The following is a 16,368-nucleotide window of genomic DNA, read 5'->3' on the forward strand; positions in this document are numbered from 1 at the left end:
CCCTGCTTGCCAGTCATCTGCTCTGGTTGCCTGCTTCAGAATGCTGCCTGACCCACTTCCTCCAGAAACTCTCCCCCCGCCCCATGCTAGGACTGAACACAGGTCCTGGCAGCATTCTGTAAGGACCAGCAATGGATCATGAATTCTGGAGATAGGAGCCACCCTGAGGTTCACAGAAAATACCTATTTTCCCCCACAGGGGGCTGCTTTGTGTATTTAGCATATAAGCACCAAATAAATATTCAGGAAGCTAATAATAGTTGTGTTGCCATATTACAAAAAGTGAAATATTCCAGATATGTCTGGGAAATTCCGGGCGTATGGCAACCCTAGTTTCCCGAACTTGGGTCTCCAGCTGTTTTTGGACTACAACTCCCATCATCCTTGGCTAGCAGGACCAGCAGCCAGGGATAATGGGAACTGTAGTCCAAAAACAGCTGGAGACCCAAGTTTGGGAAACTCTGGTTTATATCATGACCCTTATTTTAACTCATATTGAGAAAATGACTTTGGGTTGATACCAACCACAGTGCTTTCATAGTCAAAAGTGACATTTGAGTCCCAGTTTCCAAAGTCCACACTGTAGCACTGTTCACTGATCTACATTGTTGGTCATTTAAGTGTGTTTAGAACTGGAGTCTAAACCGTTAGTGAGAAAATTGCGGTTGGGAGCTAGTGGCCTGGCCATGGACACTCCATTGCATTCATAGTCAAGGTACGGTTTGTATCCAGATTTCTCAGGACCCTTGAGCCACATGTATGTTAGAAACATACATGTTTATAGAACTGGAGTCTAAAGCCATCAGAGAGAAAGAAAAGAAGATATTCCATTTCAGTTTATAAAACACCAATGCTGAAATGTATCTCAGTCTTTGGACTGTGCTGCATTTTCAAGACTCTCAGAGGATATTCCAAATGCCCATGTGTTCTTGTTCTGTTCAGTATTAAAAATGCCCAAATATGTGTATTCTGTGGGGTATATAGCACTGTGCAGTTAAACTCAGCCTGCAAGTCACAGCAGTCAAAAACAGTAATAAAAGACATATTACTACATGACTCAGGCTGTCAATCCAAGTAAATGTGACACAATTTACAGATTATTATTATTATTGGTCTACCAGCCTTTTCCAAAATGGATGTTTCCTCACCCGAAAGAGACAAACATGAATAGAAATTTGAGGATTTTTCCTCATTTTTTTTTTAAAAAGCCAACATTGATACACGGAGCCCTTAACAGAATTATGCTGACACTAATGTAACTGCATCCTTTCAAACAGAGGACCCGAGAGAGCCTTCACTGAGATGAGAATGGTGACGATTAAGCCCCATCAGTCTGTGCTTCAAATTCATCTCCAGCTATGAAAAAAGGAAGAGAGCCATTTAGAAATGTGACAGCAAAAGTACATCACAGAAATTTTCTAAAGACTACTTCTGCATTTCCAAATACACCTAAATTTCACAAAACATCAAATTACCATCTTTGGCTTCCTTTGTAATGGAATTGGGCACATTTTCGTGATCATGCATTTGAACAAAAACGTCAGCATAATAACATGACAAATGGAATGCTATTTAAAAATAAGAGTTCTTCCACCCACATGGATGTCTTAGCCACAGATTTCCATAACTGAACATGTGCATGAGCGCCCAATGGCTGTACGTTATAGCCAATTAGTGTCCCACAAAAGAGCTGTCAGTGTGCTAGGGGACCCTAGTTTAGACTCCAGTAAAGGGACCCCTGACTATTAGGTCCAGTCATGGCCGACTCTGGGGTTGCGGCGCTCATCTCGCTTTATTGGCTGAGGGAGCCAGCGTACAGCTTCCGGGTCATGTGGCCAGCATGACAAAGCCGCTTCTGGCGAACCAGAGCAGTGCACGGAAATGCCGTTTACCTTCCCACCGGAGCGGTCCCTATTTATCTACTTGCACTTTGACGTGCTTTCGAACTGCTAGGTTGGCAGGAGCAGGGACCGAGCAACGGGAGCTCACCCCTTTGCGTGGATTCGAACCGCTGACCATCTGATCGGCAAGTCCTAGGCTCTGTGGTTTAACCCACAGCGCCACCCGCATCCCGTCAGTGTGCTACTAAAAATAAATTAATGAAACAAGGACCCTTGTGATTCCAGTGTACCAACACACAGAGGGAGCTATCCACTGAGTCTCTGCATAATCCACTGTCCTTCTGGCCTGGCATGAAAGGTAAACTTTTCCGATACAAGAGTGAGGCATGCCTCAAAATTTAATTCAGAAACCAAGTATGCTTCAGCTGTCAGAAGACTGGAGACTCAGCTACTTTAGTAAAGAAAAAGCATGTTATATGCGTTATAACACTGTGACACCAGATGGTGCTGTGGAGTTACGTCTTCCGCCAATGTGATTTCCCACTTGGAGGTTTAAGGCGTGTTTTCTTGAAACACTTTATTTGATGTGTCTAGATCCAGCCAGGAAAACCCACATTAGAACAATAGGGAAGGGTGTGTATCAAGTAGCTTTGTTACTTGCAGTGTTTACTTTATTCGTTCTCTTTAAAATAAATAAATAAGTTACCGATCCTGCATTTGAACTGGTAAGGAAACATGATTTTAGAATGGCATTTTCTATCTCATAACGTTATGCAGCGGCTTTCCCTTCAGCAACGATTGATGTCATGCCAACAGAAACATGCCAGCAATTATTAAGAGAGGTTAACTTGTGTAATCTGCTGATTAGGCTGTGCTGTATATCATTCCTATTATGTACTTCCAAGATTCAGCTTCCTTTAGAAGGAAGCTGCAGGAGGCTTGTGGCATTCTGTAACATTTGCATTTCTTTACAGTTATATCGGGTGAGCATAGGTAGAGATTCACCGCTTAATACTCCACAAACACCCCGAAGTGCAACTAGTACCCTCAGATTCTTCCAGAGAGAAACTCAGCTCTCTGTCTGCTTCCAGTTTTTGAGCTCATCCACACAAGAGTTTAAAGTGGATTTGAAGCTGCTTCAGTCTTACCCACCTCCCCCTTTTTTTGTCGCATCCACATGATGCTCTCATCCGAGTGGCAGCCTTCACTACCCACCCCCAATCCATTCCCCCCCCCCAATCCATGGATAACCTGATAAGGGAAGTATTTGCAAAATTAAAGCACGTGTTACCCAACTGTGAATGCGATGAAGTGCATTGTGAGAGCAGGGTTTGTATAGGTTTCATTAGGTTCCATCTAACACTACAACACCTAATTCCATTTTGCTTCCATCAGCTCAAAGAAAAGGATGCAGTCTGCTCTTTTTATAAGAATAAAATATCCCACAGAATTATTGTTGCTTCTCAGGCTCTCATTAGGGGCAGTTTAAACATTCTTGATGGACTAAATGTTTTCTCATTGCTCCAACATTATTGTGCATATACGTACAGTCATACCTTGGATCCTGAACGCCTTTGTGAGTTGAACGTTGTGGCTCCCGAACCCTGCAAATCCAGAAGGAGTGTGGTGGAGTCTCCTTCTTTGGAGGTCTTTAAGCAGAGGCTTGACAACCATATGTCAGGAGTGCTCTGATGGTGTTTCCTGCTTGGCAGGGGGTTGGACCCGATGGCCCTTGTGGTCTCTTCCAACTCTATGATTCTATGATTCTATGATTCTATGAGTGTTCCGGTTTGCGAACGTTCTTTGGAACCTGAATGTCTGTGGCTTCCACGGCTTCCAATTGGCTGCAGGAAACTCCTGCAGCCAATCGGAAGCCGCACCTTGGTTCCCGAACGTTTTGGAAGTTGAACAGACTTCCAGAACAGATTCCGTTCGACCACTGCAGATATATAGAGATAGAGCACAATAGTTGGAAAGTGGGGGAAGGCGGTTGGGGGGGGGGAAGCCTCTGAGTTTCATTGTGGGAGGAGTACTTTTTGTTGTGCTTTTATCAAAGAAGACAAAGCTTTGGGGGTGGGCAATGAAGAGGGCTGGTGAATCTGTTTGGGGTCCCACAGTAGATTGGAAAACAAGGCTCCATCTTAGATCCCTGCAGAATTCTGACAATTACACATTTCAGAAACCAGGCTCTTTCACTCAAACAGTTTGAACTAGCACATACAGTCATGCATGTACAGTTCTCCCAAGCTAAATATGGTCAAAGAGGCTTTTGAGATGCTTGCAACCAATTTTCAGAGTTCTTCTTTCCATTAGTTTTAATAGCTTGAGTAGATAAATTTTATTAGTTGCTTTCATCTCTGTCATCATATATATTTCTATGATAAGCTTGTCTATTGCTGAGCTGTTAATACTAATTACAGTGGTCATGTTCTTTATGAAAACTATCACTTTGTAAGCACAATTGTGAAAGCTTAATCACTCACACCCAAATTTCAAGCTAATGCACACAGAAATGGCTTAAGCAGAATGGACAGCTTGCATTTAGTGTATTAACTGAATGGGCTTGTTGACATTTCAGTTCAGTCCTGAGGGATACGCTTCCCATCTCAGGGAACCCCAATTCAGTCACCTTTACAACTTTGCTACAGGAACCCTTCTTTTCCCCCTAGATTTTAAACAGTGTGCGCTCACTCTTTGTGACAGTTCCCGTACTCCTTCTCTTGCAATCTTTTTAAATATATATTGCCACTCTAAACCCTTGCTGAAACAATCATTAAATTTTCTATTACTACAGTGAATAGCCCATTATAAAGTTGGTAGGAGCTTTGATTTCTTCATGCACCTACCGTATTTTTCGCACCATAGGGCGCACCGGACCATAGGGCGCACCCAGTTTTTTTTGGGGAAAATAAAGGGGAAAAATTATTTTTCCCCCAGGCGCGGGGCTGGGGCGGGGGAAGCTCGAGCTTCCCCCGACCCCAGCCCCCAAACAGGCAGCTCTCTGCAAGCCGTGGGAGCGCTCCCACTGCTTGCGGAGAGGTCCGCGAAGCCTGAGCGCGCTGATCTCAGCACGCGCAGGCTTCGGCATGCTGGCAACTCTCCGCAAGCAGCGGGAGCGCTCCCGCTGTTTGCGGAGAGGTCCGCGAAACCTGGGCGCGCTGATCTCAGCGCGCGCAGGCTTAGGCATGCTGGCAACTCTCCGCAAGCAGCGGGAGCGCTCCCGCTGTTTGCGGAGAGGTCCGCGAAGCCTGGGCGCGCTGATCTCAGCGCGCGCAGGCTTCGGCATGCTGGCAAGTCTCCGCAAGCAGCGGGAGCGCTCCCGCTGTTTGCGGAGAGGTCCGCGAAGCCTGGGCGCGCTGATCTCAGCGCGCGCAGGCTTCGGCATGCTGGCAAGTCTCCGCAAGCAGCGGGAGCGCTCCCGCTGTTTGCGGAGAGGTCCGCGAAGCCTGGGCGCGCTGATCTCAGCGCGCGCAGGCTTCGGCATGCTGGCAACTCTCCGCAAGCAGCGGGAGCGCTCCCGCTGTTTGCGGAGAGGTCCGCGAAGCCTGGACGCGCTGAGTTCAGCGCGCGCAGGCTTCGGCATGCAGGCAAGTCTCCGCAAGCAGCGGGAGCCCAGCGCTGGGCTCCCACTGCTTGCAGAGAGGTGTGCGAAGCCTGGAGAGCGTGAGGGGTCGGTGCGCACCGACCTCTCTCACTCTCCAGGCTTCAGCGAAAGCCTGCATTCGCACCATAGGACGCACACACATTTCCCCTTCATTTTTGGAGGGGAAAAAGTGCGTCCTATGGTGCGAAAAATACGGTACTTTTTTTTAATCAAAAGGTAGAAAAAGTGGTACATCTTAGAAACATTCAACCAAAGACAATTGGAGAGCCTGGTGTACATTAAAATAAAGCAGCTATGCATATTGGGCCGGCAGCTTGCATGTTATGCCTAGAAAGATTCGTTGCCACTGCTGTTGTTGCCAGACCACAGATGAGCAGAGCAGATCAGACATTCAAGAGAGCAGGAGTTCTTCTCTGGATGGGATTAAAATCCAAACCAGAGGTGGGTCATATTGAAGGCGGGGCGGTATTGCCTTCACCCAGTTGCCAGTTAGGAGATTCATATAATGATGATAAATAATAAAAGCATAAATATAATGTTGAATAGATAACTATCATGCTTACGTGATTTAATAATGTAATTAGCCATCCAGTTACTTTTGCTGGTAAGAGAGACTGATTATAAAGGCCATGACATTATTAGAATGGAAATATTGTCGTCAGTGGACACTCTAAATTGCAGCTAACACTCCAAAATCTTTCTAGAGGCAAAACTCACCAGCTCTACATTCTTTTCACTGATCTGCATTTCCTCTCTATGTTCATACAACCCACACTCATTTAGGACCGTTCTTTATAGGGGAATCCCTAGGCTGCAGCCTGAATCTGCTTAGACTTGTTTTTAACCATCCTTGGTGTATATCTGTTATGAGGTTCCTTTGGCCCACTTCATGTATCTTCTCAACTCTGGAGAGTGTTAATACCAGTTTCTAACATAATTTCCCTTACAGAGCCATTATCCCACGTTAAGATTTTTTTCTTTGCCCTGTAAATATGTTTAAACAGCACTTCTAGAAAAGACTTTGTATCCAACGTTTGGTAAACCACTAAGGCAGGGTTGAGGAACCCGTGGCCCTTCAGAAGTCGCTTCTATCATCCCTGAGCATGGAGCCCTGTTGCCTGGGGTTGATGAGAGCTGAAGTCCAACAATAAATGGCGGGACACAGGCTTCCCACCCCTCCACCATTGGAAGGAAAATCTACAACTGGGGAAGCCACTGAGAAGCCTTCTTAGTATCTCTAGCTGTGAAACTGGCACACTGGTAATCAAGAAAATTCTCCAGGTTGAACTTAAAGACCAATGTAGCATATTAAGGAGAAGGTATTCTGTGTTCCTTTACTATCTGGGGCTTAATAAGTAAAAAAAACCCAACACCTATTCTTGTGCCCTGAATATCATAAGAAACCCGTGGAGACTCTGGCAAAATTGGTGTAATCCCCCCCCCCTTCATTTCTTGGTTTGTCAGGTGTGTTTTGCAGCCAAGGAAGTTTCCAGGAAGTCTTTATCAATAAGACTTCAACATAGAATGCATGAGCCATTTTGCTTTGAATAATGGAGAAATGGCTGGTGGTTATTAGGCACCGTCAAACAGAGCAGATGGCAGTCTTCTTGCAAAATGAAAATAAGCATCACTTCCTCAACCTGGGCATCCAAACATGAGAGACCAGGGAAAGCTGCTGTGTGCATTCCTATCCTTGCATTTTCAGCCACAGGGTCTTACTACATCGCTACCTTAGTTGTTTTTTTTATGCACCCTCTGTTGCATCATCTGTACCAATTTCCTCACCCTGGCCAAACACTGGGTCACTACCAATAGCAAGTTCTGCATGGCCCTGCAGTGAAAAAGCAGTTCTGAGATCACTTGTTTCTGCAGCAGGATTCTGGCAGCTGGAGGGAACATCAGAGGAAGTCTACAGCCATGGGGTGCATCATGCCGTGCCAAATTAAACACTCGGCCTGAAATCCACACCTCATTTACTGGGAAGATATCCTGTTCATGTTGAAAGGACGGGATACAGGGTTGTGAACTGAAACATAATGCAAAATGTTTGTCTAGTGCCTCAAATGATATATTTTATCATATCAATGGCAGAAATGCTCATTTTCCCTCTCAGAATCAGCAGGAAAAACACTTGTTATATTATATTTACAGCAGTAGTTACCTGAATGTATGTGTGTGTGTGTGTATACTGAGGACCGGAACCGACACCGACACACACACACACACACACACACACACACACACACACATTTCCTTGCTAATCAACATGCTGGTAGTTCAGCCCCACTGGAATGACAAACCCTAGGTAGCTCTCTTGCAAAGTAACATGTCAACCTTCCCATCTATTTCAAAGCCCCACTGTAGCAGAGCAGCTTGTAGAAATGAGCTTAGCAATCATCTGCAGAAAAGAGTTCTAATCTTATCAAGATGGGAATTGATTTTCTTCATCTTGATATAAGGAGCTTCACAGCGTGCACATGCAATAGTATCAGTGGGATGGAAAGTACAGCTGTTCAGGCAAGATTATTAGGCTGGGAAACCTGTGGCTGCGTCCATATACAAGGCAATGTTGTCGTTGGCATCTAGGATCCTTATTGCCCAAATAAGTCGTGCACTCGTTTTTAGCCTTGCTTGAATCTACCACCAGAGGGAGCTGAGTTTACAACACTTAACACACACAAAGAGAAAGAATGCTCGCTGATTACAAAAGCTTTAAGAGCCATTAACAAATGCTTTTTTTTCTGTAAAAGCTGTTCTCCGGCAGTTTGAATAAAGCTAGGGGTGGCATTTTTCCCATCGAGATTGAGATCATTTTCTGGCAACACTTGTATATCATCCTGAAGCACTTAAATGTAAATAATTTCGCTCCTCTCCTGTTTCATTGCCCTCTTGCAAGTGTGAGTCTTCGCTTTGTATTAGAAGAATGCAAAATAAAATGCGCCATTGTTATGGAAAACAATGGGTTAGTGACCATGGTCTTCCAATGTTTTAATTGGGAAAGGCATTCTCAATTCTACACCGATTGCCAACAAACTGAACATCTGTGCTATTATTGCTTTCTAATACTCAAATAATTTTTAAGGGTTTTTTCGGGGGGTGGGGGTGGTATTGGCTTATATTTGCTTTTGATTTCCACAAATGAAAGCTGCTATACTAAGTGTTTATCTCATGCTGTATTTCTGCATTTAATAGCTGCATTAATTTACCAACAAGGCTAGGATTCTGCCTTCGGATTCTGACAGTTGAGTACCATGCAAGGATAAGAGTAGAGAATACCCCGCCCATCTGGGAGACTCAGCCAGATGGGCGGGGTATTATTATTATTATTATTATTATTATTATTATTATTCCCCCCATCCACCACCTTTGTAGAGCTCAGTGAGTGCTACACTGAGAGCCAGTGTGGTGTAGTGGTTAAGAGTGGTAGACTCGTAATCTGGTGAACCGGGTTCGCGTCTCCACTCCTCAACATGCAGCTGCTGGGTGACCTTGGGCCAGTCACACTTCTCTGAAGTCTCTCAGCCCCACTCACCTCACAGAGTGTTTGTTGTGGGGGAGGAAGGGAAAGGACAATGTTAGCTGCTTTGAGACTCCTCTGGGTAGTGATAAAGCGGGATATCAAATCCAAACTCTTCTTCAAACTCTTCTACATAGACTTCTGGGTAGTGAGAAAATAGAAAAATATTTTATCTTAACAACATTAACCTTTTGAGCTCTCTGCAGTGATGGGAGAGTGTTGCTAAAGAGTATTGCAAGGCTTTTCTTTGGGATACATATCATCACCAGAATCCGCTTGTGCCATTCAAGTCACTGTGTTACGTTGACATTGCTCTTATGTATTGTTATGAGTGGGGGCTTGGAACACTCTTTGGTTCGTAGAGGAGGAGCGTGTTTTGTATGTGTGCTAACAGGATAGCAAGAAGACTCCCTTCGTGACTGAGCCATACGCATACATAGTCTTTCTACCTCCCTGTTTAATAACCGGATATCTCTTTGTTTTGTTTTGATCCAGAGCCGAGATTGCCTGAAGCTGGGCCCACCTGCAGAGGGAGAAGTCGTTCAAGTGAAATGGCCAGATGGAAAACTTTATGGTGCAAAATATCTAGGAACCAATGTAGCTTACATGCATAATGTAAGTTGCATTTAGTGATCTGTAAATTGAAAACCTTCATTCGGTTGTCGGATTCTGGTGCTCATTATATGGCCAGTATTATGTTGGTTGTGCTAGATGAAAACTTATTTAACAGGGATAGCCAACTGACAGTCTGCAATATGTTTTGGCCCAGTACCTGTGGTTCAATTTGTGTCTCTCCAGATGAGAGTGTTCCCTAGCTTCACCTCTGCTTGGACAACTGGTAGCCTTGCTTACAGTGGTCGGAGGGTGGGAGGGATGACTTAGTCATACAGAAAATGTCTAAGGTCAGTAAGCCTGAATCACTTGTTTCAACCCAATTCTGTGTTCATAAAAGTGAACTCAGATCTCCAGAGAAACCTTGTCAGGATCATCGTTTAGTTACAGCTCACAATAAGAGCACCTCGTTTCAAACTTCTTAAGATACCCTTCAACAGCTGTGGATTAATCAAGGCTCAGAAGGGCATCATGACATTTGAAACTTAAGCCGCCTATCCTGGTCTTTTGTGGTGCCTGGCCTCTTACAGCTGACCCCCAGGCCGAGTCGTAACTGCAGCAGGTGGGGTGAATTCCTCACAGTGGTATTGGCAGCCTTGCAATAGGCTGTGGCAAGAACTCCTGAATTGTGTACTTCAGATACCTTGTATTAGAAATGCTATGAAGCACTAGTATGAATACCTCAACAGATGGGAAATGAAAATAACTTGAAATGTTGGTGCAGAGTCATTTTAAGATACATAAAATTAGATGATGTAAGATGAACCATTGTTCTTGACAACTGTGGCCATTAAAAACAGTTACTCAGGGTAAGCACATGTGCCTTATTAGAAGTAGAATTATTTCCTGTTAGTCGGATTTAAGTGCCCTTTCCAAGGTCACATGAGAGCCCTAATTGCCCATTTCTTGGGACCATGTGTCCTATCGTCTAACAATAAGATCAGGCAAAAAAGAAGTGCTAAAAAAAGCAGAAAGATGATATGACAGGTGGCATTTTAAAACAAAGCAGTTCCAATTAAGAAACCATAACATTCTTGTAGGGTTGTGGAAACATTTCTGTATGGAGGGTGAGAAAAGGAGAAATGAAAGAGTGGGGGAAACCTTTATGTTGCTTAGGACACCTTTATGCATTACAGTTCCCACGCCAGAAAATACTTATGTCCTTCAGGCCTAATGCCATTTTCTTTGGCAGCAGTAAAGAAACTGCTGAAACCTTTCCCTGCCAGATGTGTTCTTTGTGAAGCTTGCCGTCAGCTGCTTTTACCCCACCAGTGTTCCAGGCCTGCTTCTGTGAGAGGCAGCATGATCATCTCAAGAGGGATTTGTTCCTCACAGCAGTGCCACACTCGAGTCTAAGCCTAGGCATCTCTCCTCATTCTGCTGTTCTGAAAAAAACCGAGCTTCCTCATTCTAATGGTCAGTTCTTTTGGTGCTTTGAAATACTTATGGTTAATCAACAAAGGAATTCCCCAGACTTCACCAACACTTGTTAATTGACTAGGATTAAAGACGTACACACTTAGACCGTTTACATAGGTTAATTAACTCTTCACGTGCTAATTGCTGATGTTCAGAAGTAGGTACACACATTCCAATGCACATGGATCTTGATTACATTCTCTTTTTTTCCCAAAAATGTTTATTGATCTTGATTACATTCTCAAAGTCTAACACATAGTCTTTATACATAAAGACTAATTTAACACCACAAACCCCTTGCATAAACCCCTTTCTTAGACACTTTCATACTGTCTTATAACACGTACCAGAATAACATACAGGTTTAAATCTTAATATGTACTAAACCTAAACATTTAGCACCACAGATCTATTACACTACTTAGTGATTAACACCAACATACGAGTGGGTGGCGCTGTGGTCTAAACCACAGAGCCTAGGGCTTGCCGATCAGAAGGTTGGCGGTTAAAATCCCTGTGATGGGGTGAGCTCCCGTTGTTCGGTCCCTGCTCCTGCCCACCTAGCAGTTCGAAAGCACGTCAGAGTGCAAGTAGATAAATACGTACCGCTCCGGCGGGAAGGTAAACGGCGTTTCCATGCACTGCTCTGGTCCGCCAGAAGCGGCTTAGTCATGCTGGCCACATGACCCGGAAGCTGTCTGTGGACAAACGCCAGCTCCCTCGGCCTATAGAGTGAGATGAGCGTACAACCCCAGAGTCGTCCGTGACTGGACCTAACGGTCAGGGGTACCTTTACCTTTATGAGCAGGAAGTGGCGCCATACTAAATAACCCCTTCCCCTGGTGTCTGCACACAGAATGCAAAGGTCTGAAGGAAGGAGCCTTTGCACGTCTCGGCTTCTGGAACATTTGGGGTTCCAGATTGCACAGAACTGTGATTGCACAAAATCTCAACCTTTCAGACGTGTGCATTCTATCAATGGCACTAGGGAGAAGAGCTGTTTGGCACAGTGTTGCTTCCTGCTCATTTTAATCATGCATAGAGCTTCGGTCTGAACTAGTTGGGTTTAGGCAGCACTTCCATGTCACTTTTTACAGACGCTGAAGTGTGATAGGAAATCAAAACATGGTCACTGTTTTAGTGTTGCAAATCTGTGAAGATCAGTAATAATAAAAAAGGCCAGGATTTTTTAAGTGGAAACCTGAGCCTTAAACATTGTCTTACGATTTTGCTTGTGTGTCCCTTTTTAATATGCATGTGTGAGCTTATGAAGATGACTAAATTACCCATGTACCTAATCAAATGCTTTCCAGCAATTCCAATTAAACTGCTAATTTATGATGTCCTGATGCAAGAAAAGCACATAGAGAGAACTAAGTAGCAAATGTTACTGACATATTATTGCAGTAGTGGTTTTTATTATTATGTGTGTCTGTCTCTTGGGGCTGATATAAATTAATATGGACAGTGATTGACAAACTGAGTGGTCTACATTATGCCAACTCAAGCCTAGTTCAGATTTGGACTCATTAGAGATGATCTATTGACACTCTCTGCCATAAAACCCTATTGAATAACTTAAAGGAGCCATTACTTGTCATTAGATCTCTACAATTTGGAAATATTTTCCCAGCACAGAATAGAATTTGGTTTCTAATTAACTGGTGCGGCAGACACACGGCCGAATCTTCTGGAAGAGCTGAAACCGCATAGTATGGTAGTTTTATCTGGACAACATTGGCTGCTTTTGTGTGGTATATTATGCCTAGATTTAGAGGAGATTATCAGTTATGGGGAGCCTGTACACACACACACACACACACACATGCACATACTGATGTTGGACTACAATTCATCTCATCTCTGACTGTCAGGCAGTGGGTGGTTATACACACACACACACACACACACACACACACACACAGAACTAATATCACTACCCTGAAAATATTTGGGCTAACAAAAATCTTTTGATACTGTCAGGAAGGCTTTAGACATATTTGAGTAAGGTGTATGGATCCCTACTGTACATACAGTGGTACCTCGCAAGACGAATGCCTCGCAAGACGAAAAACGCGCAAGACGAAAGAGTTTTTCATTTTTTGAGTCATTCCGCAAGACGAATTTCCCTATGGGCTTGCTTCGCAAGATGAAACGTCTTGCGAGTTCTTGCGAGTTTGTTTCCTTTTTCTTAAAGCCGCTAAGCCGTTAATAGCCGCTAAGCTGCTAATAGCCGTGCTTCGCAAGACGAAAAAACCGCAAGATGAAGAGACTCGCGGAACGGATTAATTTCGTCTTGCGAGGCACCACTGTATGCAGTTTTTTATCTCTGAATTTATGATTATGATTATCATTATTAATGCATTTGTTTCAATGGGCACTTTGAACTTTAAAAATAAACAACCACATTTGGTCAAGAGCACAAAGAACAAAGCTATAGAAGTACCAGACGTCCATGTCTTGGCATTGGAAAAGTGGTGTCAAAAAAAGTAACTTGGATCTTCTGAAAGGCACAACTGACTGCAGCAGCCGAGTCGTTTAGCATTCCCCACACCTTGCTGCATTCCCTTTCTCATTTTCTGCTAAAGGGGTTCATACTGGATTAGATCTAAACCTAAGCATGATAAAGCTTTTCATCTTCTGAACAGACTATTTTAAAAGAAGTTCCATCAGATTCAATATAATTCTGCTAACTGGCATTTCCTTTAGTATCACTCATACCTTCCTCCTTTTGACATAAGTCTTCCACAACCTTGAAAACAGAAAGATTAATTCTTATCACTTGGGGAATTAGATTAACCATTTGGGTACGTTGGGCCCTAGGTCATGTGATGGGAGGGATGACTGGCTGCCTTGCATTTATTTATCTCCAAATTTGTAAACCACTCTACATTAAAAAGAAATACCCAGGCAGTGTATAAAAATAGTACAGAGTAGTGTAGAAAAAGCACAGTGTGGCATTATACAGATTAAAAAAAAAAAAGGCAAGGCACATCATCAGCCCCATTGCCTGACCCAGGGGCATTTGTAGCCCCACTTTCCAATGTGAGCAGAAGCAGTCACACTTACCAGGAGCTATTAACTCTTTAAGGAAATCAGGGGGGAAGCTTTAAAGTGCAGCAGCAGCTGCTCTGAGCAGCTGTTAACTAAAGAAAGAAGAAGAAGGTTAGAAGTCAGTCCTTGGGCGACCTTGTAAAGTAAGTCATTTTATTGAGGGAGTGGCTGTGTATGAATTTCATGCAGATGAGCATTGAACAGCTAAAATATTTTGTTGCCTGTGCTATCCCATATCAGTAACAGAATCTCAAATAATGCAGATAATTGTAATCTGAAGAATTTCCGTATTTTTTTTTTTATATATAAATAGGTGGAGTTTGAAGATGGTTCTCAGATAGCAACGAAAAGGGAAGAAATCTACACTCTGGATGAAGAACTGCCCAAAAGAGTGCGGGCTCGATTTGTAAGTACCGACAAACACATTGAAATTGGGGCAAAATGCCACAAGTTGATGATTGGATTTCTGTATCATCCTCACCGCTTTTATAAAGATTTAGTGCTTATGCGTTTCTTTTACAATTGCCCCATGGCGTCTTGTCAGATGTTGAAGATCAAGCCTTATCCAGCCTGCAAACATCATTTCCCTAGATCCCTGGATGCTATTATATGGCAGCTTGTCACAAGCCGGTCATTCCGGTGAAAGCAGGAAGAACTCACCCACCCCAGAAAACAACCTTGATGTTGCTTCCCTCTTCCACATTATTCATGTGTGCTCCCTACTTGCCTGGTCAGAGGCAGTAGTGCTTCTGAATACCATTTCCTGGAAACTGCAGGAGGAGCAAGTGCCCTTGTTCTCAAATCATGCTCGAAGGCTTTCAACAGACATCTTGGGTGGGCACTGTGAAAACAGAATGCTGGACCAAATCCACTGATCCAATCCATCACACCCTTTCTTCATTCTTATGCTCCACACTGGGAGCCAGTGTGGCGTAGTGGTTAAGAGCAGTGGACTCGTAATCTGGTGAACCGGGTTCGCGTCTCCGCTCCTCCACATGCAGCTGCTGGGTGACCTTGGGCTAGTCACACTTCTCTGAAGTCTCTCAGCCTCACTCACCTCACAGAGTGTTTGTTGTGGGGGAGGAAGGGAAAGGAGAATGTTAGCCGCTTTGAGACTCCTTCGGGTAGTGATAAAGCGGGATATCAAATCCAAACTCTTCTTCTTCTTAGAAGTTCCAGTTGTAGAACTACAGGGTTTAGTTTCTTTTGACTATGAGAGCACTGGAGACTTACAGTGTCTTTCTAATGTTCACTTTATTTGCAAATATATGAGCAGGGTGGAAGCACTCTGTCGTGTATAACTTTTATTAAATTTTCTGTTGTACAATTTAGAATATTCATTTAAACAACCTTAAAATGTCAGTGACTTCCCTTCTTCTCTTTCCATGGTTCACTTTGCATATCATAAATCCCCACACATTTTACATAAACTATACTGTTCAGTATTCCATTATTACATCCATCAAAACTTGTTTACACTGTTGAGTTTATCTTAATGCTGCCAACATTTTCAAGTGTACACAATTCCCCCCCATATATTCAATAAATATTTTCCAATCTTCTTTAAACGTACGTTCTTCTTGTTCTCTTATTCTATATGTTAGGTCCGCAAGCTGTGCATATTCCATAAGTTTAAGTTGCCATTCTTCTTTAGTTGGGACTTCGCTTGTTTTCCATTTTTGGGCTAACAAAACACGGGCCGCAGTAGTGGCATAGATAAATAACCTTTTTTTGACACCTGCGAATTTCCATCTAAATTATCCCCAACAAAATTATCCCCCAACAAAAATGGACTCTGTTGTGTTTTTTAGGAAAAGTACTTTAAAACATTTTTTTCAATTCATTATTAATTATTTCCCAATACTCTTTTACCCCTTTACAGGTCCACCACATATGAAAGAACGTACCCTCAACCTCATTGCATCTCCAGCACTTATCTGATTTAGCCTTGTACATAGCAAGCCTACTCGGAGTTAAATAGAGTGAAAGCATTCTGTATCAGGCAGCTGCAAATTTCCTTACCCCTGAGTCAGATTCCCAGATGATACCTGCTGTAGCCTCTCTACGGTTCCACCCCAAAATCACAGCTAAACTCTCTTCTCTATCTCTCTATTTGTCTACATTCAAACTACAAGCTACCTTCTTTTCATTGACTTGTCATGTCACTTGAAACTATTGTTAAAACTACGTTTTGGTTTAAATGTGAATATGCAGCATGCTGATGCATCATGCTTCGCTCCTCCACTGCTGATCCCAGGAAACAAGCCATGGTCTGGCTTAGAGTTACATCTGAGCCCAGGGTCGTGGCTTGCTTCTTTCCA

At 43.4% G+C, this 16,368-nt stretch overlaps 1 protein-coding gene and 1 long non-coding RNA gene across 8 annotated transcripts in view; one reads left to right on the plus strand and one right to left on the minus strand.

The window, feature by feature from the left end:
* Positions 1-16,368, plus strand: part of KDM4C (lysine demethylase 4C) — a gene marked incomplete at its 5' end in the record, with an annotated part of 182,636 nt that overhangs the window by 163,494 nt on the left and 2,774 nt on the right. For all 6 annotated transcript variants that reach the window (XM_083592980.1, XM_083592976.1, XM_083592981.1 and 3 more), the window contains 2 exons: positions 9,458-9,577; positions 14,361-14,453. In XM_083592980.1, the coding sequence (XP_083449106.1) occupies positions 9,458-9,577; positions 14,361-14,453 (213 nt within the window). The remainder of the gene's footprint in view (positions 1-9,457; positions 9,578-14,360; positions 14,454-16,368) is intronic.
* Positions 339-16,368, minus strand: part of LOC310753132 — a 63,418-nt gene continuing 47,388 nt past the window's right edge. The window contains exons 2-3 of one of the 2 annotated variants that reach the window (XR_014543215.1): positions 14,063-14,139; positions 339-1,356 (exon numbers count right to left, since the gene is read on the minus strand). This is a non-coding gene — a long non-coding RNA (uncharacterized lncRNA). Of the gene's footprint in view, positions 1,357-13,969; positions 14,140-16,368 lie in introns of those variants that run through there. The other variant, XR_014543216.1, reaches the window with a different exon arrangement.

This window comes from Podarcis filfolensis (genome assembly GCF_964270895.1).
Source record: "Podarcis filfolensis genome assembly, chromosome: 17".
NCBI classification, from domain to species: Eukaryota; Metazoa; Chordata; class Lepidosauria; order Squamata; family Lacertidae; genus Podarcis; species Podarcis filfolensis.